This window comes from Rhagoletis zephyria, unplaced genomic scaffold, assembly GCF_001687245.7.
Source record: "Rhagoletis zephyria isolate East Lansing unplaced genomic scaffold, Rhagoletis_zephyria_1.1 Rzeph_scaffold_00661, whole genome shotgun sequence".
Classification (NCBI taxonomy): Eukaryota; Metazoa; Arthropoda; class Insecta; order Diptera; family Tephritidae; genus Rhagoletis; species Rhagoletis zephyria.
Genome location: NW_016157745.1, coordinates 87,547 through 112,479, shown reverse-complemented (window position 1 = coordinate 112,479; position 24,933 = coordinate 87,547). Strand labels below are relative to the sequence as shown.

The following is a 24,933-nucleotide window of genomic DNA, read 5'->3' as shown; positions in this document are numbered from 1 at the left end:
TGTGATTTTTTCCAATTTTTTTTTGAAATGGTATATTTTCAAAAACTAATTTTTTTTATCAAAAAATTTGTATGTGGCAAATTTTTCAAGAAAAAAATTAAAAAATATTTTTTTTCGTAGGGAATTTTGATGTGTGTATGTGTGATTTTATCGATAAAAACGTTTTAATTGCGCATGCATGTTCACTTTGAGCAAATTGTGACAACTGGTTGGGGTAATCTTCGGTAGATTGGGCAAATCGCTAATTGGGCCCAATTGGGCCAAAATTAGAGCCCAATTGGGAACAACTTTTGGCTCTGATCGGGCAACCTCAAAAAATTTCCAGCAAGGAAATTTTGTCATAATGGGCAACAATTTTTGTGCCCTCAACTGGCACGAAAATCTGCTAGCATCATATAAGTGCATTTTCAGAAAAAAAATCATAACTCGAAAATGACGAATTTTAGCATATTGCTACTCGTACTGAAAATAGTTTATACTATTCCCCAATAGACAAAAAAGTTTGAGAGAAAAAAAAGATGTGGCAATTTGAAAAAAATCAATTTGAAAAACAAAAAAATAATTGTTTATAAACAATAATTAATTATTAATAAAAAATTACTGATGTTTAGTTCACTAGATCGATTCAGTTGATCAATATCTGCAATTTAAAAAAAAAATCGTTAAAATCCTTGCTTTTTTGCGGCAGTTATAAACGATTTCATCAAAAGTTGCTATTAAGAGAGGAAAAAAGAAGCGTTCGTACTCAAAAAGAAAAAAATTCATTATTCGAAAAATTCGCATTTCTGAGCAAAAAGAAAAAATACGTGTCTCCTTAAATTGTTCAAGGAACCATCCCTGTGAGTTTTATCGCAAACTTAAATTCACTTTCCGCCGGCCTGGGTGATTTGAGATGGAATGAGCCGTATGTATTTTATACGACGCCACACCTCGTCTTTGGTCCTGCTCTTTCCCGCTCTCTCGTGTCCTTTCAAGCACATAAAGCGGTGTTGCAGCTGCCGCAGGCTTTAGCTTCGGTGCTCACATTCAATACTCAATCTGAAAGCGTATTTAAAAATCATTGCGGGGAGCATGGCATGCGCTGAAGCGTCTAATCTATTCGATGTTGTGGCGCTCCTCAGTTTTAGCAAACTATTTGTTTTACTGCCATTTTGGATAGGCTTGTACCTACTTATCGAAGATAAACGGTTATTCATTAATATACACATGCACATACAGTTGTCCACATAATAATAGGGGTGCGATATTTTGACCACTTTTGACTGTTTTTTCTACTTTCTTTGTGTGATGTTAATTAATTTTTTTTAAATAAAAACCATATAATTTGTGCAAAAATTATATAAATTCAAAAATAATTCAAATTTTTTATTCAGAGTTTAGAAAAACTCGCTATCGCTCGAACCGAAGATCGAATCCGGACCCTATGGAATTGTAGTACGCAGCTTTCACCATTCGGCTACGGCGGACACAAACTTGCTTGCTTTGTTTGCTTACTTGTACAGTAGACAACAGTTGTCCGTTTTCGTCAGTGTTGTCACCTAAAATTCTCCTGTTCCGCATTAATTTTAGGAATTAGATGTATGACTTAATCAGGATCACATGCAGTTAATTTTCGAATTAACAAGTTGATCCGAATCATCGGCGCAGTTGATGTGATCAAAATTGTACCATACGGCAGCATTGCGGATTAAGCGACCCGCGAGTTCGTGGGATCAAATCCCACGGCCAGCAAACATTTTTTACGTTTGATTTGTTTTTTTTTTATTATTTTGGCCGTTTTATTATAATTTATTCGTTAATTTTGAGCTCCAGGCCGGTTATTAAATAAAACATAGATTTTAGTAGTTTTATTTATTACATCTATTACAATCGACATTGGAAAAACTCAATAATTCCTGAAGATGCCTTCAGATTGAAGGCGAAATATCGACATCAATAAATGTAATAAATAAAACTACTAAAATCTATGTTTTATTTAATAACTGGCCTGGAACTCAAAATTAACTAATACATTTTTTACATTTTTTTTAATACGAACCAAATCAGACCATAAATACGGGTTCTGAGCTAAGTTTGCAGTTTCAAGTCTCTAGGTCATTAGGAAGTTCTTTAAAAATTGATGCAAGTTTTGATTACACGCTGGTGAAACTTAATAAAAGTTTGTAAACATGAATGTTTTTTGAATACTTTCCCACTGGGAAAATAGATAAGCACCTTACGAGGTAAGCCATGTTTTTTTTCAGTTTTTAGTACCAAAATTGTCACCATGGCCAATGTGATCTACTAGTAAAGCACACAGCTTTTTAATAAATTAAAAGTGTTTTTTTATTTTTATTTGGAGTCGCTGAGCCTAAATTTGATGTTTATTTATTTTTCGAAAGAAAATGAGTAGGTGCAGGAGTGCGGTTAACAATTTCTTCACGTGTGTCAAGTTAGCACTACACTTTTCGAAATTGGAAAAGTTAACTACGGCATTAATTGTAGTGTTTTTGTTGTAAATTGTTGCGGAAAGAAAAAATTTGTAGCTTTCGTTTTTTAAGAAAAAATGGTATGTAGTTCTAACTTGACACCATACACCTAGTCGATAGAATTGAGATATCCAAAATGTTATAACGGCATTAATTGTAGCTTTATTGTTGAAAATTTGTTGTGGAAAGAAAAAATTTGTAGCTCTTGTTTTTTAAGAAAATTTTTACTAACTTGACGCCATACACCTAGTCGATAGAATTGAGATATCCAATATGTTACTATGCCATTAATTGTAGCTTTTAACTTTAAAATTTGTTGTGAAAAGAAAAAATTTGTAGCTTTCGTTTTTCTGGAAAAAATTGAGTTGACAAACTTTAGTATGTAGTGCTAACTTGACCCATGTACCATTGACGACAGAATTGAGATATTAAAAAGGTTACAACGGAATTAACTGTAGCTTTTTTTGTTGTAAATTTCTTGTGGAAAGAAAAAATGTGTAGCTTTCGTTTTTTAAGAAAAAATGGTATGTAGTGCTAACTTGACACCTAGGTGTATGGTCGATGGAATTGAGATATTGAAAATGTTATAAGAGCATTAATTGTAGCTTTTTTGTTGTAAATTTCTTGTGGAAAGAAAAAATGTGTAGCTTTCGTTTTTTAAGAAAAAATGGTATGTAGTGCTAACTTGACACCTAGGTGTATGGATCGATAGAATTGAAATATCCAATATGTTACTATGCCATTAATTGTTGCTTTTAACTTTAAAATTTGTTGTGAAAAGAAAAAGGCTTCAATTAATTCCGTTGTAACCTTTTAAATATCTCAATCCTGTCGTCAATGGTGTATGGTGTCTAGTTAGCCTACATACCATTTTTTTTTTAAACGATGGCTACAAATTTTTTCTTTCCACAACAAATTTACAACAAAAAAGCTACAATTAATGCTGTTATAACATTTTGAATATCTCAATTCTATCGACTAGGTGTATGGTGTCAAGTTAGCACTACATACCATATTTTTTAAAAAATGAGAGCTACAAATTTTTTCTTTCCAAAACAAATTTACAACAAAAACACTACAATTAATGCCGTAGTTAACTTTTCCAATTTCGAAAAGTGTAGTGCTAACTTGACACATAATTTCTTCCATGTTGGTATTTGTACCAAAAGTAAGTTTGGTTTTTTAATTTTTTTTATTAAATTATGCAAAATTGTCGATTAATCAATGATTAGCTCCTCAACTACTTATCCTGCTGCAACCCAATTGAAAGACCTAAAAAATATTCCAAATGCCAGTCACAGGCCTAGCTCCTTAATTTGACATCTTATTTTTGAAATTCGAAATAACAGTGTATATCTAATGACCTTCGTGTATTACGTACGACAGTCAATTTTACACACAAAGAACCGATATATTCGCGAAACTAGGACCCAAAATGGGAAAATTAGGCTTTTAGTTTTTCCCTCTGACTTCAGGATTTTTTTTTTAAGGATTTTGAAATTTATGGTTAGGTTAGGTTAAGTAGAACTAGGGATGTTAGTCCTGGGATCCCGGGGAGAGAAACGCCTTAAGTTGACCACTTCTAGCTATATTTCTTTTATTTATTTAATATTAATTTTTTTTATGAAAGTCTAGCTCGTTATTCATATAACACCGTGCGACAGTTAATTTTACACACAAGCAAAGCAATATATTCGCGAAACCATGGGCCAAATACAGTAAGCCTGCGTTTTTAGTTTTTTTCTCTGGCGTCAGGATTTTTTTAAAAGTACTTTTAAATTCGAAAAACATGAGTAATTCAAGAAACGATTTAAAAAATTCAGTGCAATGTAGAAAAACAGTATAAGGATCAAATTAAAGAGAGAAATTTAATTTTAAATTCTGCATAATTTCTTTTTCATTTGGTACCCATATTGTTATTCTACATTGCACTGGTTTTTTTAAATAAAGCCTTTTTAAAAAATTATGACGTCAAAAGGAAAATTTAAAAACGCAGTTTTACTATATTTGGCCCATTGTTTCGTGAGTATCTTGATTGCAAAATATATTAATCAAAATTTCAAACTCTGTACTCAGAATGGTTATAACAATTTTAGGTAACCAAATTCATAGCCCGTTAAATTATAGCAGGATAAAGTACAAGTTTCAAGTGGCTAAAAATACCCTTGATTTTATATAATTATTTTTTTCCTGGCGGGTCCCGCGAATTTTTTTATACGAAAAAAAATGCCCAGCACCGTAAAAAAAATTCCCAAAAATCAACAGCTACTATAATGGACTATAAAACTTCATACCTAAAATATTTATAAAAACTCTGAATAAATGTTTGAAATTTTTTTGAATATTCTTTGCATTTTGGAAAGGGTTTTGACGGGTAGGATCCCAAACCCAGCGCACAACCCGTTGCTGGGAGGGGGTGGTTTCTTAGCCGAACATACGTTTATATAGCGAGCCACTTGCTCCAAGACAGACACCGCAGCCGCACCTACTGGTGAGCAGACGCTGCAGACTTCAGTGAGCGCTTAAATCGAAGAAGTCGGAGTGGCCCCACCGAATTTGCCCCTTTTTCTGGCGTGCCCCAACGCTCCACTCGGATCGGTGAGTCCGCATCTCGGACATGGGTTGCTCATGTTGCCCAAGTGCGCGAACGAGAAAGCAAGAGTCGGGATTGAGTATAGCCAGAACAACGACACTGTACACTGTATATAAATCCGCTACGAATTAATTTTTACCGAAGAGCCCGGTATACTGATACCAGACCACTGACATATCACATATCGGCTGACTTCCAAAACGTCAATTGCATTGCATACGTACAAAGTATAATGTTCGATAACGCCGAACTACAAATGGTCGACAATGTATACTTTTCCAAAACGCATCCGAAAAGTTATCGAAACGCATTGTTAGAGTAACCAACGCATCAGAAACAAAGTTGATGCTTCGTTTGTTTTTGGTTGCGATTGGCGTTGTTAAAATGGAAAATTACGAATTGGTATTAATTGTCATATTGAATATTCAAAATATGCAATGTATGTGGTTGCAATGTTTCGCAAACCTTGCATATACAAGCAGTTTAAATACCGCAGTAGAACAGTATCCAAACATTGTATTGGTACGTTTTGGAAGTCAGCCATCGTTACCTTAATTCACAAAGGGGGGGTTCCATGAGAAACTGAACCTTAGTGCAAAAATTATCTTTTTTTCATAAAACTAACAAACGTGTGGATAAGGCAATTGTAAATATCTTGAATCATTAAGCGCGGACTCGCCCATTACCTATATACCCTTGTGGTCAGCTGATTAAGTTAAGTGACCTTTTCACCAGTTTTGGTTTTTTTCTTTTGTTTATTTAATGTTTAGTACCAGGTTGACCAACTTTTTAAAGTTTTCAAGATTTTGTTAGCTTTAAAAAAATATTTTGGAAATAAAAGAATTGGATTTCGGTATGTATTAAGTACATTTCTTACTTCAAAATTTTGGTGGCAATCCTATTCCGAAATACGCTGGAATGAATGGTACATATCTGGAGCGTTATATACTGTGTATACATAAAAAAATGCTGATTGAAATTAACAAAATAAAAATTTGCATTACATAGAAGCGTGGCAACCCTGATGGAAAATATTTTCTGACCAAGGTTCTCAACAATACCTTTCATTCGATATCGCGATGTTTTAGATAAATTGTGGAGAATCGGGAATACACTTCTTATTTTCCGCAAGGTTTATAATCCTTAATTGGGACAATCAATATTTTCAACCGTACGGAACATTAACAAAAGAAATTAAACTAATTATATCCAGCCAAAAAAACAACTCGCGCTATAAACAAAACAAAGCAAATAAATAAAACTAATAAAACAACAACCACATAGTGTCCGCAGTCTACATTGCTGCTGTCGCTAAAGAACTAATAACGACGCTGTTGGCATAGCTGGCTTTTCTCTGGTAACTACAGCTGCACATTTGTTTTCATTTCTGCCTGCGCATCATCGTTCCTTATCGCTGTTTGAAAAATTTGCATTGTACTGCATAAGCATGGGCACTCGTACCAACTCTGCTCGCCTGTTATGCATTTCATATCTCGCCTGATGCTGTGTGGATCAATCAGCTGGAATCAAACATCATGAGCAGTGTTGCCAGAACTTTTTGGGCCGACCGGCTAGATTGGCAAAAAAAAGCGGCTAAAAACGGCTAAAATGTTTTAGTGAAGTTTCACATAGACTCTGGCAAAAAACGGCTAAAATGTTTTAGTGAAAATTCACATGCTTTATTTAAATAAATCGCAAGAAACGAAAGACTAGTTAACACCATTAATTTATATCGAGTGTATATTCCTCATCATCAAATGAATCACTATTGTATATATCACCTGAATTCATTAATTTTAAGTACAGTAAAATTATGGCAGCATTTTTCTTCACGTTTTAAACCGTATCTTATATATAAAATAGCGTTTAACTTTTTAACGCACATTGGATTTCTTTGCTTGTTTTTATTATATTCATTGAACTAAATATTCGCTCTACTTCTGCCTTACTTATAGGCAAAACAAGAAAACTAAAAACTAGGTTGGAAAGGTCAGCAAACGGGTTTTCTCCTAGGGCATTTCGAAATTGATAAACTTCGGCCCAAAATTTTACAGTTGAGTCTAAATTACTCCAGGTATGTAACGTTAACCGTTGCCATTGCATCTCTATGGATGTTATTTCGCCGGCATTATATTTGTGTTTTTGTTGCTGTTGTTGAACAATACTTTTGTTTTAATTACTCTTAATGCATTTCCAACCGAAAAAAGTCAATTTTTTTTAGTGTGGCAATATTTGTACGGAGGCGTTGGTGTAATTCCTTTATTAAAGTGATAATAAAATAGCGACCATTTTCTCGAATTATTTTCTCGGCTTCGTGGTCAAAAGCGTTTNGTGCTTACTTTTGTTTTTAAATACTCTTCAAAACTGTGATAAAACTGAGGAAATGGAGCAAGGTATGGTTCCAACGGGGAGCATATAGGATCAAATGTGTCCGCGCTAATAACCACTAGGGAGCATAGATGCGAAAGTAAAACATTGAGTTCATTAAAAATCTTCATTGGGTCTGCATTATTGCTTTCGAACAACTTGTTTACTTTTTGCACCTGAAAATTAGGCAAATAGTAAAATCGGCTAAAAACGGCTAACTTTTTTTTACAAACCGGCTAACAAATCGGCTGCCGGCTAGATCGTATTTTCTCCGGCTAGTTGCTATCGAAACCGGCTAAATCTAGCCGGAAAACGGCTAAAATGGCAACGCTGATCATGAGCGCTGTGACTGAGTTGGTGAGAGAGGCGGTGAAGGAGTATGTTGGCGTCATTATGAAGCAGCTAGGTGAGGTGACGGTGGGGCTGTCGAAGATGAAGGCGAACATGCTAGCATTTGAGCGCGAAATAGAAAATGCCGAGCGTGATCGCGCGGAAATAGCGAAACTGTGCGATGATATACACGCACTCAAGGAAAAGGTGGAAAGTAATAGCGTCGCGACTGATGTTATAATTAGAGTTATACCGCATGAGCCGGATGAGAAAGTAGGTGAAGTTTTCAGGAGTCTCTGCCAAGCAATGCAGCTGAATTTCCTGCCTATTAAAGCTGCTATCATAGTGAAACTAAATTCCCCCATGATCGCTCTTTGCTGTTTGCCGCCGCTGCCAGGTTTTTCAAAGCCAAAAAGAGAGACATCCAGCTAAGTGACATCGGGCACGAGGCTGATGGGAGAATACATCTAAATGAATCTCTTACTAGAGGTAGTCGTGAGATTACGCAGTTTGCAACGCAGCTTAAAAGGCAAAAGCGCATAACATCTGGCTTTTCGTTCAAGGGACAAGTGTTTGTTCGTGTGCAGCCCAGTGCAGCTGCGATTAAGGTGCTCAGCACAGAGGAAATAGATGCAATCATTGCGGGCAAATGACTAGCTATTAAGTTTATGTGTAACATGTCTTCAGCCTCCTCCCTCTATATTATTTCTCTTCTTTTTACTAAATACTTACCTTATTCTATACTCATCTTCAATAATTTCGGCATTTTCCGTAATTTTAATCGTTCCTATTGTGCGGTATATGTACGGTGACCATAAATATATTTTGAAAATGCAGGCCAATTTAAAAAAAAATGTATCTACATATAATTGCGTAGTATAAAAATAACAAAAATATACTACATACATATATACATTCCACGTCATTTGAATAGTGCACCCTTTACTTGATTTTCTATCATACAAAGTATGCTTGACAAAATTTCTATATGGAAGAAAATGCGCAGCACCGTCAACAAAAAAATTGTCGCCCCTGTTTATCTTTTTTTAATTTTCAAAAATTTTTTAAATGGGATGTAGACGTAGAATATGCTATATTTTTATAAAAAGTTAATGAATATTAAGAAAACAAAAGGAAAACTGTACCTACTAAGTATTAAAAGGATGCGCTATTCAAATAACGAAGTCTGTATATTTCTTAATTATTAATCCAATTTTAAACTTTAAACATAAATCACATTTGCTTCATTGGTATTAATCTTTTAGTAATGAATGTTTACAAAATTATAATAAGGCATATTACTTACTTATTACTTTACACGAAATACGAACCTCTGTAAAGCAAATTTTTTAGGCAAACTTTGGGTCGTTGAACACGAAAAAAATACCCATGGTTTCAAAGAAGTGTTTTCGAGATTCGTTCGAAAAACGTATTTTTAGTACTTTTTCAGTTATTCCTCAAATCTCATGAAACGACCAACAGTTCGAAAGGTATTGATGGGCTCTTTGCAAAAATATATATTTTTTGTGCAGATTGTGTTCCGTATCATTCTACATTTCGCATCAGATTTTCATTTACTGTAAAAAGAAAATTAATGAAATTTCAATTTTTCGATTTTGGTCGCTTGTAAGACTAATAATTTGCAGCGAAATCGGCAAAGTAATATATTTTTGTAAGAGGACTGTAGGTCGCTTATGTTGATTGGATAATTTTTTCATGAGATATTGACGAATAGGTTCGAAATGTACCAAAAACACGTTTTTCGAAAAAATTACGAAAACGCTTGTTTCAAAGGAAAATTGGCTTGGAAAATATTTTTTTCTTAAGCGATTACCACAACATTTGTAGAAGAGTGTTATCGATATATTTGATGCTGGTCTTCAATTTCTCGTCATCCATTGTCCATAACCGTACAATATTTAGAACGCACTGACTAGTTGAACCTTTGAAACCAGCTTACCCTTATGTAGTTATCAATTAGTTATCGACACTGCTTTTATTTCGATTAGGAAAAGTTAATTTTAAAATATCGAAGAAAATGCAGGACAAAGGCAGGACACTTGGAAAAAATCAGTACATTTTGGGGGTTTTCTGTTTTGAAAAACTACGCAGGACAGACCTTTAAATAACAGTACGGTCCTGCAAAAAACAGAACGGATGGTCACCGTAGGTATATGTTGCTTCGCACTGAGATACAAGAAAAGTTAAAATCGCTGTGGTTCCAAAGACTACACGTTTAATATGATACAGATACTGGGCAAACAAATGCGCGGCCTGAAGGTATGTCACATTAATGCCCAAATCCTTCATCCTAAAATCGATGAATTTAGATATATTTTTGAACGTTCCAATGTTGATGTTTTGTGTGTGTCAGAGACTTGGTTCTCTTCGTGCCATGATGATTTGCTTTGTATCAGTGGGTATAAACTGTTTCGCTCAGATAGAATCGGGCATGGTGGTTTTGTCGCTATTTATATTAAAATTGGTCTCTCGTGTCGTCTTAAATGTAAATCAAGTGCCTCGGATTCCATTGAGTATATCTTCGTAGAAATTGTTAGCAGTACAAATAAAATCCTAGTTGGCTGTGTATATAGACCAAATCGCATCATTGCATACTTCCCATTTGTTGATTTTATTGAGAATCTTACCTTAAATTACAACAACATCCTTATAAGTGGCGACTTTAACAGTGACTTGCTTACTGAAACTGAGTTTTCGCTATCAATGGAAAACCTTGGACTTTTCCCTGTTAAACGTTCACCCACACATTTCACGCGAACCAATAGCACGTTATTAGATGTATTTTTTTTATAAATAAGAGGTCTAAGGTATTACTTTATGACCAACTATCCGTGCCAAATTTCTCTAAGCATAACCTGATATATCTCACCTACGATTTCCAATTTACTTACGACACCCTCACATTTTCCTATCGCGACTTCAAGCATATAAACTACCACCAACTCGAGATGGCAGATGATGGCATCAACTGGGGATCTATTCATAGTATGGTGTCAGCAGATGAACAGATTAATTTTCTTGAAACCAAAATTGGCGAACTTGATGATAACTTTGTGCCGATTGTAAAAAAATCTTATAGTTCTAGGACTCATCCATGGTTTAATAGTCAGATTAAAAGACTGATTTACAAGCGGGATAATGCGTATCAAAGATGGAAACGGTCAAAATCTGATATCACGCACAGTGACTATAAGATGCTTAGAAAGGAAATAACGAGCTCAAGTGATGTCACGTCTTCAAGATTATTAAACTCTGGAGGTCCGAAATATTTCAGTCGTGTTTTTGATACGGCAGGACAATGGCATAGGATGTGTTCTAGGGTCTCCCTGGTTCCCGTCCCCATGCATTTCCTGCAAACTTCACTGACAGCAATCCCCATTTGGCTTGCGTGCGCTGCCAACATGTTATGTTTTGTTAGGACATCTATCATAGTTATGCAACCTCTTCGTGCCAGCGATAGTATAAACCGGGTTTGTGTCCCGTTTTCCAGTCTGCATAAATATGACTTTAGAGATTGAAAGGCGTTTAACGAATCCCATCTCGATATGGTCTGCTTTTTCACCCTTTGGTCTATTTCGTTATAAAGATTTGACAGCGGTTTCGGAATGTTATTCTCTTGTTCTATAACCAAGTGGATTCCGCTCTTGGCAATCTCATCCACAATTTCGTTACCTGTAATGCCCTTGTGGCCGGGGGCCCAATAAATATGCAGTCGCCTGGTTGCTGCTGCCCTATTTATGGCCTCCCTGCTTCTAAGGACATTTTGTGACGTAAACCGGTATGAGCTTATAGCGTTAATCACTGTTTGACTATGTACGTAGGTATATGTTAACTTTAGAGTTGTTTTCAGTCATTGAGTAAGCTAGCTCAGCGGCTTTACTCACTGCGAAACCTCTGTCTGGAATATACTGCAGTGATCCGGCAGCTTGATGAGCCGACGAACACTAAGTTCTGAGCAGTAAATATCTAAGAAAAATTCCCATGTAAATACTCATTTTTGCTAGGCAGTATATTTATGTATGAACTTTCAATACAAAATAACTTAATCATTCATTTGATGAAGCTAGTACTTTCGAAAACATCGGAGCCTTAAATGTATCGATACATAAGAACTCGATCCTCAAAAGTACTCGATACTTTCCAACACGTAATTTTTATATTATGCGTTGCCGAAAACTTTTGTACATCACAGTGTCTCTTTTTTCTGCAACCTCTGTAAAGCTATGAATATTGGCTCGTATACAAACAGATCTGCAACTTCTAATCAGATTTTTTAGAAAAAATATTCACAAAAATCAACGCGATTTTCCAGCAACTTCAAACTTATACTAAAAACAAATGGGCTATAAAACTGCATACTTAGAATTTTTGTAAAATATCTGAGTAGAAGTTGCAGATCTGTTTGTATACGAGCGTATACACAAGAATCGGTTTGTAACTATTTCTACTGGGAACGAATTGCGCATGCACGGTATCTCTTCATGTTGATTTTACGTCTGTCAGGCAAAATAAATGTACTTTACCAAAACCCAGTTCATTTCGACGCTTGGTTTTTTTGCAAATTCAAATTCAAAAAATTTATATTATATGGTCGTATACAAAGAACCGACTAAGGTTAAGTAAACTGATACGATAAAAGTAAATATTGCAATATGGCTGTCAAAAGAAAGACGTTTAAGGAAGGCTTACAGCCGAAAATATTTTTGTGGAAGATTGTCACCTGTTTGAAAATTTTATTCAATTAAATTGCTCAAATAAATGAAATATTGCAATATTGGGTATTAAAAAGGTTTAAGAAAGTTTACTGTTTACTGTTTACTAAAATATGTTTGAAGCCTGTTGCCACCTATTTGAAAATGTAATTCAGTTAAATTGATAAGAAAAGGTAGATATTGAATTAGTACACCATTGAAGAAAGTGCGAGATATGTAGACTCGAGTTATAACAACACCAAAATACTTTTAAGGCGCAGGGAAGTACGCTGGCTATTGGCTAGTGTAAAATAATTATTACCTAAAGATTGGCAATAACAGGGCGAACAAAAGAAATTAAATGATATTACGACAGTTATTATTTGACACACTGTACATGCTTAATATTTTGCATCAGTATGGAAGCTCATTTGCACCCATTTTAAATTCTCACGTTTCCTATATATTTGTTTTAAGTTCAACATTTCATGCAAACAAACACACACATACCACATGCATTTGTGGCTACACGTTGCTGCATCTAGAATAAATGTGCTTAAAAAGCTGTTGATTGACGTACATCACACATTCACAATATGTACGTCTCTATGTATATGCAAATGTACCTACTACACGTGTATGCATATGATTATGAATGTTATGTAACTTACAAAAATAATGCCGAAATAACAACTATTTGCATCTGAACTAGAAAAGAAATCTTTGAATCTGAAATTGTGATATTTCAATTTTTAAAAGCATCCCAAAACATGTTGCAGCTACAACCACAACAGATACGAAGACAGCCGCAAGCAGCACAACAGTTGCATCAGCAGCAGCAGAGGGATTCCATGTCTGCAAATTCTAGTGCGGGTGGCCTTGGTGGTCTTCGCGGCGGCCGCCTAGACGTCTCAGGAAATGTCACAGCCACAGTTGTTGGTAGCGCCGCGAGTGGAGGTAGCGTAGGTGTAGCCGGAAATACCTTGTTACCGCTTACAGTCCCTGGACAGCATCAGCCCGTTTCCATAGCTACTGTGCCGGCAGCGGCAGTCCTTGCTGCATCAATGGGAGTTGGTACAGCATCCACATTGGCTTCAACTACTCCTGTAAGTGTTGGTGGTCTAAGCGTGAGTGTCACGAATGCTACCGCGGTCACTACGGGCAATGGTGTCGACCCAAAATTAGCGCAATCGGTATTGCCACAGCAACAACATCAGCAGCAGCAAATGGTATTAAGCTCAACTGATGCCACTTTAGCCACGACAGCATCCACTACAACTGCACTATTACCAAATTCACCAAACGTAAGCGTTCCACGATGTAGGCGCCAAAAATAAATGCAACCTGCAAAATCAAAATTTTACAAACAGTTCATGCATACATATCCTCTAGCATCACATACATACACACATTTATGGTTACATGCATCTACATACATATCAGTAATGAAAAAATCGCTGGCTCATTGAAATAAAAACATTAACGAATTGTCGATTGTTGACACTTGGGAGGTCCGCAGTCAACAAAAGAAATTTGGGGAAACGATATATCTTACAGAATTTAAGTAATTTCATCACTACGTATACACCTACATTCATATACAGTATATATGCGAAATAATAGCAGTGCGACATTTAAGCCAGTTTTGACTGTTCTCGTTTTCATTGATTAATGTTTTTTTAATTTTATATAAAAGGCTAGCTGATTATTTAACAAACACCATATATGTAAATCCACATTTCAAACTTCGTATTAAAATTATAAAAATTCAAAAATTTTCAACAAATATTTCGAACTTTTTAATCAAAATTTTAAGAAAAATGTTGGTCTGGAGTTTTTAGGCAATTCAAGTTTAATAATAATAATAATAATAGATTGGCGCTTACACATATGTTAGTGTTTGGCCGAGCCTCTCCTCCGACTTGTGACGTGCGCCTTGATGTTGTCACACAAAGCGGAGGGACCTACAGTTTTACGCCGACTCCGAACGGCGATTGTATTTTTATGAGAAGCTGTTTTTCATGGCACGCGGAGGTTTGCCATTGCCTGCCGAGGGACGACCGCTGTTAAGAAAAAACCTTTTTCCATTTTTTTGCGATGTTGCTTTGACCAGGGCTTGAACCCAGGTGCTGATGAGTGAAAGCGCGCACTGCTTACCACTACACCACAGCGGCCGACAATTCGATAATTCAAGTTTAGTATTTATAATAAAGTGCAAGTTTGAAGTTCCTAAAAAATCAGAAAGATTCTGACTAAACAGTATGAAATTTTGGTTAATGGTAATGTTTATTTACTTACATAGATGGTGTTTGTTAAATAATGAGCTAGACTTTTATATATGTACAATTAATAAACATTAATCAGCGAAAAAAGGCTATTCAAAACTGATCAAAATGCAAATATTTTGCACTTATGTAGGTGTAGATGCCAAAAGTAATAATGAATACCTCAAATACATAAGTCCCATTCTCAATTCTTACCTTCGGCTTTTGAAGTTATTGTGTGTAAGTTTTTTATTGCATGAAATATAAGTTAACAACTTTTCTCTAGCCCGCTTGTGGCTCATTTGGTTTTTTAAGATTAAAATTTGGATTTTTAAGTTTTTTTGTTTATTGCAATACTTTTATGTTTCAAAGAATGCCCCTTTTCATTTCAATCATCTTTTAATTGCACTTGGCTTTCCGAAAATCTTAATATATGTACATTTGCAAACGACCAAACTTATGTATAAATGTATAATTTTTTATCTTCCGCAGTTGAGCAAATACTGGGTAGTTTCGAATGGTCAAGCGCTTCCCTATAATATTTTGCCGAACGGTACAATAATCACACCGCACCAGCGACAACCAATCACTGAGCAACATACACAACAAGCTCAGCAGCAGCAGCAGCAACAACAACAACAGCAAGCAAATGCGTTACAAGTACACGGTAATGAAATCTTTTAAATTTATTTTCGCTTAGTTGGTAAGATGGATGCATGATGAAACAAAAAATCCCTAAAAGTTTTTGATTCGCCTTATTATAATTTGATGTTTGCAGTGATTACCATATAAAAAGGCATTTGAAGCATTCTAGTATCTACACCTTTTCCAATTGTACTTCGGATATCGTAAAATGTACTTCAGAATAGTCAATTGTACTTCAGAAACCATAAAATATACTTCAGATTAGTCAATTGTACTTCAGAAACCGTAAAATATACTTCAGATTAGTCAATTGTACTTCAGAAACCGTAAAATATACTTCAGACTAGTCAATTGTACTTCAGAAACCGTTAATTGGACTTCAGATTAGTCGATTGTACTTCAGAAACCAAAAAATGTACTTCAGATTTGTAAATTGTACTTCAGAAACCGAAAAATGTACTTCAGATTAGTCAATTGTTGTTCAGATACCAAAAAATGTACTTCAGAAACCGAAAAATGCACATCAAATTAGTCATTTGTATTTCCGAAAGCAAAAAGTGTACTTCAGAAACCGAGAAATGTACTTCATAAACCGAAAAATGTACTTCAGATTAGTCAATTGTATTTCAGAAATCATAAAATTTACTTCAGATTTGTAAATTGTACTTCAGAAACATATAACATTTTCGCCAAAAAGTGCACTTACCACAAATGAGCGCTCAACCATGAATATATTTTCCAAATCTATGTAGCTTTGAGTTTTTTCGCAACATTTATTAAAAAAAAAACAGCTGGTAGCTTTAATAATATACATACATACATAGGTTGAAATTACATGCCAACTGGCATATCAACTAAGGAGAGTGCAACCGGGTGAAAGGTGGTAGAATGCCGAATGGCTCTACCACAATCGCCGCCGACCACCGTTGGTTTTGCCTCGTCAATAAGACGCTCCAAATAGGAAAGTCTTTGCTCGACTACGCCAGGACCAAACGTAACTGGAACTCCAATCTTAACGTTCACATATGTTTTTATTTTAGACCAAATTATTTCTATAGGGTTCAGCATTGGCGAATAAGGTCACAGGCGTAGGAGTGTTGCCTTTTCTGTGGCGTTATAATTATTGATGGCATGTTCCAGGGAGTGGCACGGAGCATTATCGCACACCACAACTAAATCCACAAGGTTGTTGCCCATTTCAACCCACCTCTGAAGGACAGTTTGTATCCAATTGCATGCATCCGCAGCTTTAAAAGATCCGCGTCGGCGCTCCATTGCTATTATTCCGCTTGTGGCTATAGCTCCGATAAGATGAATATTCGGTCCACGCGCGGCTGGTAGCATCTGAACTGCTCTACATCCAGAGCGTGCGCGACCCCGTGTGCGACGGCAGAACAAATTAAAATTTGTTTCGTCAATATATATTATTTGTTTTCCAGCTTGTATAAAAGTATTTAAAGCTCTTACATATTCGGCGCGTCTTGCCTTATTTACGGCACTGTTCATGGTCGCTGGCTGGTGGTTTACATTTTTAATCGTATACAACCTGCCCTGTAAATAGTAAAAAAAGTCCCAACATTGGAAGAAGTGAACTGTAATGTTAAATGGATTATAGAGCGCTGCTTTAACACCTGAAGTACATTCACAAAAGTGGTTTCTGAAGTACATATCACACTTTCGGAAGTACATTTTAGGTGTCTGAAGTTCAATTGATTAGTGTGAAGTACGTTTTTCGGTTTCTGAAGTACATTTTTCGGTTTCTGAAGTACAACTTACGAATCTGAAGTACATTTTTCGGTTTCTGAAGCACATTTTCCGGTTTCTGAAGTACAATTTACAAATCTGAAGTACATGTTATGGTTTCTGATGTACAATTGACTAATCTGAAATCCAATTAACGCATTCTGAAGTAGATTTGACTAATTTGAAGTACATTTTACGGCTTCTGAAGTACAATTCATTAATCTGAAGTACATTTTTCGATTTCTGAAGTGCAATTGACTAATCTGAAGTATATTTTACGGTTTCTGAAGTACAATTGACTAATCTGAAGTCCAATTAACAGTTTCTGAAGTAGGTTTGACTAATCTGAAGTACATTTGATGATTTCTGAAATATAATTGACGCTTTCTGAAGTACTACTAGAAAAGGTGTAGACTTTACAAAAGAAAAAAAAAATACAGTTCGGCTATTGGAGCTCATATTCGAACTTCCTTTCGCTTTCCTAATAGTACCCAAAATAATAGCGCTGATACTTAGGAGCCTGAATGGCTTCGTGCCTTTGGCTCTCATTAGGGGTGCGTACTACTACTACGTAAGTCACAAGTTCAAACCAAGATGGACAGAACACCCAATAATAAATAAAGGCAATGGCAAACATTCGAATGTTATTAATTCTAGCAGAGAAAATTTTCTTGTAAACGCTACCTGTCCTTCGGAGATCACCAAATACTCGAGGGCTCTGATTTTTATCAAGAAACAACTAAAAAAAATATAGTTTAAAAAACTAAAAACTTGCTCTCCATAATTTCCATTCGTACTGCCATCAGGTGACTTTAAGAATAGAAATTTAAAGCAATTCCAATTCGTACTGCCAACAGGTATGTAACTTGAGAATGGAAATCGCTGCATCTTTTAGGCGCATCAATATTACATAGTTACATCCCAAGCTAATAAAAGCGAGGTAAAAACCATTCGACGATTTTTTAAAATATAGAAAATGAGCAACACATTTAACAAAAGAAAAAAAATTCCAAAAATCCGTGGTAAGTCTAGCTACTTCAAATATGTGCGTTTTTGTACTAAAATTAAATGGTCTAAAAAACTGCATACTATAAATCTTTCTACGAAATCCAATTAAAAAGTTTGAAATTCTAACGAAAGTTTGTTGAATATTTTTAATGGATTCATACGGTTTTCTTAAAAATTGTTCTAAGTATTTTCAAATGTATTTGTATTTTCAAAATCCGTATATTCTCTTATTTCAAATACTTTTTATGTAAACTATTTGTATTTTGTATTTAAATACTATTAGTATTTATAATATCTCTGACTATATACCACCCACGACAACGAAACAAACTATACAACAACAACAAAACAGAGGCGAATCATAACCAGGGTTCGGAAATATTCATATATGAACGTTCGCGTACATACATTTATGATTTTATACGCGAACGTGAACGTATCAAACATTCTCTACTGATTAACCTTCGCGAACGAGAAGCATAAAACAAGTCCAGATCGTTCGCGTTCGCGAATGTTAGGTAGATCAAGCAGCGTGCGTTCATATATATACATATGTAGCTATAAGTAGCATCGATGCCTTCGCGAAGGTACACTGCTGTCGTTCTCGTTCATAAGTGAATTTAAATGCTGCGGCAAATATTCGCAGAAAGTTGGTGTGGCTAGAGATACTATTCTATGCGAAGGCAATTTTGTTAATTGCATAAAATTTGAACCGTTCATTCGACTTTCAAAAATGAGGTGTCAAATGAAAGGGCTTGGTCTCTACATGTGCAGTAAGATTATTTTTTTAATAGGGTTGCCGCCTGCATTTAAAATTATGATATTTACACCGTTCTCCTGATTTTCAAAAAATGAGGTGCAAATGAAAGAGCTTAGCCTCAAGATTTGCGTTAAGGCTTAATTTTTTTTGGATAGGATTGCCACCTTTTTAAATATTATAAAATCTGTACGGTTCGTTTGATAAAAAAAAATAAGGTGTCAAATAAAAGGGCAGGGCCTGAAGGCGTACAAGAGGGATTTATTTTTTGTCGCCTGTCTACAAAAGTATAATATTTACACCGTTCTCCCGATTTTCAAAAATGAGGTGTCAAATGAAAGGGCTGGACCCTTTATTTTTTTGAATAGGGTTTCCACCTGTCTAAAAAATTATAATATTTACACTGTTCTCCCGATTTCAATAGTGAGTTTTTATATACAAGATGATCAAGATTGTCCTAAAGTTAACTTACCTATTAACAGCTGAACTTTTGAAGTTGATTTGCATAGTGAGGACCAGTAAATTACGATGAGCGGAACCCGAGATATTACAATTTGAAGAAGTACATGATTAGTCAGAGTTACGAAAAAATGCAAACTTTGACAGATCATATCTCCGAAGAAAAAAAATAATAAAAAAATTTCCTCGAATACGTGTTAGCTTATTTCATGTATAGAACTCATGAAAAAAATTTTAAGCCAATCGAAAGTGTGCTTCTGCACTTACATTTGTATATGAATATACATATGTATGAAAATAAAAGCTGATAAAAACAAATAGTTTTGCTTATTTGCTATTTTCAACATATAGTGTTGAAAAATTTAGGAGCTCAAAGTTTAATTTTGTAATTAATAAATTTGACAACGATTTCTTTGAAAGTTTTGTTCGAAGTTTAGTTATCTATTATCTATATTAATAAAAATGTTGTGTTCGTATGTCACGGTCGTCAAAACTCGAGAACGGCTGAACCGATTTGAATAATTTTTTTTTTATTGTTCGGTATAATACCAGAACCAATGATATCGCAAAAAACTGGAGGGTTGCCACCTATTTGAAAATGTTTAAACCCAAATATATTGATAAAATAAATAAATTATTGCAATATGGGTATCAAATTAAAGAGGTTTAAGAAAGATAGTTGCTGGAAGTATTTTTGACGGGGGTTGCCACCTATTTGAGAATTTTAACTCAGTTAAGTTGATTAAGTAAATGAAATATTGCAATGTGGGTATCAAATTAAAGAGTGTTAAGAAGGCTTACAGCCGAAAATATGTATCATTAGGGTTGCCACCTGTTTCAAAATTTAACTAAACTTCACTGATGAAATAAATGAAATATTACAATACNTGATGAAATAAATGAAATATTACAATATTGGTATCAAATTAAAGAGGGTTAAGAAAGATAACTGCTAGAAATATTTTTGAGGAGTGTTGCCACATATTAGAAAATTTTAACTCAGTCAAATTGATAAAATAAATAAAATATTGCCATGTGGGTGTCAAACTAAAGAGTTTTAAGAAGGCTTACAGTCGAAAATATTTTAAAGGAGGGTTGCCACCTGTTAAAAAATTTTGAGCAATTTAATTGATAAACTAAATGATATATTACAATATATATATCAAATTAAAGAGGTTTAAGAAAGATAACTGCTGGAAATATTTTTTAGGAGGGTTGCCGCCTATTTTAAAAGTTTTAACCCAGTTAAATTGATAAAGTAAATGAAACATTGCAAGGTATAAAACTAAAGAGTTCAAAGAAGGCTCACAGGCGAAAATATTTTAAAGGAGGATTGCCACCTGTTAAAAAATTTAGCGCAATTTAATTGATAAACTAAATGATATATTACAATATAGATATTAAATTAAAGAGGTTTAAGAAAGATAACTGCTGGAAATATTTTTTAGGAGGGTTGCCGCCTATTTTAAAAGTTTTAACCCAGTTAAATTGATAAAGTAAATGAAATATTGCAATGTGGGTATTAAACTTTAGAGTTTTAAGAAAGCTTACAGCCGAAAATATTTTTGATGAGGGTTGTTACCTGTTTGAAAATTTAACTAAATTTAATCGATAAAATAAATGACTTATTACAATATAGGTATCAAATTAAAGAGGTTTAAAAAAGATGACTGCTGGAAATATTTTTGAGCAGGGTTGCAACCTATTTGAACATTTTAACTCAGTTAAATTGATAAAGTAAATGAAATATTGCAATGTGGGTATTAAACTTTAGGGTTTTAAGAAAGCTTATAGCCGAATATATTTTTGAGGAGGGTTGTTACCTGTTGAAAATTTAACTAAATTTAATCGATAAAATAAATGACTTATTACAATATAGGAATCAAATTAAAGAGGTCTAAAAACATGACTGCTGGAAATATTTTTGAGTGGGGTTGCAACCTATTTTAAAATTGTAACTCAGTTAAATTGATTAAATAAACGAAATATTGCAATGTGGGTATCAAACTAAATAGTTTTAAGAAGACTTACAGCCGAAAATATGTTTAAGGAGGTTTGTTACCTGTGTGAAAATTTAACCCAATTAAATTGATATAATAAATGAAATGTTACAATATTGGTACCAAACGAAAGGTATTTGAGAAATCTTGATTTGCAAATATTCTAAATAGGATTATGCAATATGTAAAATAAACTGAAAATATTGAAATTAAATGAAGTATTATAACTGGTTCGAAACGGAAAGTGATTGGGAAAGCTTTACTAGAGAATTTTTTTTGATGTTTCTACTTATCCAAATACGGACAGTTTGAAGAAAGAGAATTTACGATATCTTATCAAACGAAGTGATAAGTTGGTATACAAANAAGTGATAAGTTGGTATACAAATTACGCAATGGAAAAAAATTAATAAAAAGTTACGGATACAAATGAAGAAATGATAAAAAGCGTAACGAAAACATAAAAATATCCCGTGAAATGAAATAATGAAAACTTAAAATTGTTGTCACCATTCCTTTACATTATAAAACAATTAAATTTGAATTATAAACAATTTCGTTTGGTCGCCATAGCGCCATAGGTCAAAACATAGTGAAGCGGCGAGTTAAGCGAAGAGCTTTCATCGAGCAAGGCTTCAATTAAAAAAGTGTGTGTACGCTTTGCTCTTCACTATACGCTCTCCCCATATATGTAATACTTCTATATTGGCAGTACGTTGAAAGTACATCCGCCAACATTAGAGTGCAGATATATAATGATAGAACGAGAAAACCAACCAACCAATGTACTCAGAATGACATTTGAAAAGAATAAAAAATCAGGAGCGGTGCAGTAATCGTCAATATTTTAGAAAATTAAATTTTAATTAAAGCCAAAAAAAAATTTTGTTTAACTTTTGAACAAAAAAGTAAGGAAAAAGGAATCGTGTTGCACGCGTCAGTATGTTATACTATTTACTTAAAAATGAGCCGTATCAGGGAAAACGGGCAGACGCTACATGCTGGCTAAGGAGCTGGAAAGGAAGGCACGGATCCTCTCATCCTATCTTTTAAGAGTGGTTATGGTGATCGCCTCAAGTGTAACTTATACATCTCTTGCTGCTTATTCAAATCCGCCGGTTACCACAAAGCTCGCCCCAATCACGTTCAGGAAAAAATTTTTGGTTATTTTATTTTTCTATTTTTTTAATATTTGTAATTTAAACCGCTCCTGGAGTGACTTGACAGTGGTTTGTTTGTAATAGTTCACAAATATACATTTATACTAACACAAGCAAACATTTATTTGATAGGCTGTCTCCCTTTGATTGCGGAATAAAAACACATAGTGAAGATACGTTACTATCAATATAGAAGTATTAGATATATGGCTATCCCATTGAAACATATGCGTTTGAAATCGACGCTTTGCTCGATGCTCTTCGCTCGCCGCTCCACTATGTTTTTGGCCTAAGTATATTGCGAGTAAAGAAATTTTGAATAACATCAGATAATATTATTATGATTATGATTACTATTACTATTGTGAACTCCTGGCGTGTAATTTCTGGTGGATACCAATGACATCGATATTATCGGTAACAAAAACGTCGAAGTCTGTCCTGCCTTTTCCAAGTTGGGTACAGAAGTNACCAACCAACCAATGTACTCAGAATGACATTTGAAAAGAATAAAAAATCAGGAGCGGTGCAGTAATCGTCAATATTTTAGAAAATTAAATTTTAATCAAAGCCAAAAAAAAATTGTGTTTAACTTTTGAACAAAAAGTAAGGAAAAAGGAATCGTGTTCACGCGTCAGTATGTTATACTATTTACATAAAAATGAGCCGTATCAGGGAAAACGGGCAGACGCTACATGCTGGCTAAGGAGCTGGAAAGGAAGGCACGGATCCTCTCATCCTATCTTTTAAGAGTGGTTATGGTGATCGCCTCAAGTGTAACTTATACATCTCTTGCTGCTTATTCAAATCCGCCGGTTACCACAAAGCTCGCCCCAATCACGTTCAGGGAAAAATTTTTGGTTATTTTATTTTTCAATTTTTTTAATATTTGTAATTTAAACCGCTCCTGGAGTGACTTGACAGTGGTTTGTTTGTAATAGTTCACAAATATACATTTATACTAACACAAGCAAACATTTATTTGATAGGCTGTCTCCCTTTGATTGCGGAATAAAAACACATAGTGAAGATACGTTACTATCAATATAGAAGTATTAGATATATGGCTATCCCATCGAAACATATGCGTTTGAAATCGACGCTTTGCTCGATGCTCTTCGCTCGCCGCTCCACTATGTTTTTGGCCTAAGTATATTGCGAGTAAAGAAATTTTGAATAACATCAGATAATATTATTATGATTATGATTACTATTACTATTGTGAACTCCTGGCGTGTAATTTCTGGTGTATACCAATGACATCGATATCATCGGTAACAAAAACGTCGAAGTCTGTCCTGCCTTTTCCAAGTTGGGTAAAGAAGCAAAGCGATTGGGTTTGGTTATCAACGAAGACAAGACGAAGTATCTCCTGTCATCAAACAAAGAGTCAGAGCAGTCCCGCCTTGACACCCACATTACTGTTGCCAGTTGTAATATCGAGAAAGTAGAGAATGTCGTTTACTTGGGAACCAGCATTAACACCGATAATAATGTCAGTATGGAAATCCAGTGCAGAATCACTCTAGCCAACAAATGCAACTTTGGACTGAATAGGCAATTCGGGAGTAAAGTTCTCTCTCGACGTACAAAAACCACACTCTATAAGTCACTCATCATGCCCATGCTGGTATATGGCGCAGAAGCTTAGACAATGACAACATTCGATGAGACGGCTTTTGAAGTATTGGAGATAAAGATCTTAGGGAAGATTTACAGGCGACAGGCATTGGCGACGGGAGTACCGCAGACGATGGAACGATGAGTTGTATGAGCTTTACAACGAAATGGACATAGTGTATTGAATGAAAATACAGCGGCTCCGCTGGCTTGGCCACGTCGTTCGAATGGGAAGCGACGTTCCAGTTCTGAAAGTATTAAACTCGCAATCCGCTGGTGGTAGCAGAGGAAGAGGGAGAGACCAAGTGGATAAGAACTTGGCTTCACGGGGCATTTCCCATTGTCGTCAGTTGGCACAGAGAGAAACGACTGGCGTTCTTTGTCGACCTCGGCCAAAATGGCTTAGGCGTTTACAGCGCCAAATAAGATTGATTATTTATGGCAACGGTTCGTTCAAACAATTACATAACCTTAGCTATCGCTTCGCCTGGAATTGCTACCAGGTGGAAACATTGTTAATTCAGCTCTTAAGCTGCCATTGAACATATAAATCATCGAATTTCCTACTTGCAATATTTCCAGAACATCCGGTATGGAAAAAGTGGTACAAAAATTTAAACTAATTTTTTGAGATCAGTGAACGATGGCACATAAAAAACCTTGATCCATTGTCGCGGGATTTGCATGGAAACGTCCAACCATTCGGGAATGTATTGATATTGCCCTCAGGAGATTTTACGCAAACATTGTCTGTAATTTCTTGATTAACACTAGATAAATGCTTACCTGAAATAGTCAACATTGTGG

At 34.9% G+C, this 24,933-nt stretch overlaps 1 protein-coding gene across 11 annotated transcripts in view; it reads left to right on the top strand.

Annotated features, from left to right (window-relative positions):
- The window catches only part of crol (crooked legs), a 148,184-nt gene that overhangs the window by 79,411 nt on the left and 43,840 nt on the right, over positions 1-24,933 (top strand). For all 11 annotated transcript variants that reach the window (XM_017613439.1, XM_017613431.1, XM_017613435.1 and 8 more), the window contains 2 exons: positions 13,250-13,774; positions 15,227-15,401. In XM_017613439.1, the coding sequence (XP_017468928.1) occupies positions 13,250-13,774; positions 15,227-15,401 (700 nt within the window). The remainder of the gene's footprint in view (positions 1-13,249; positions 13,775-15,226; positions 15,402-24,933) is intronic.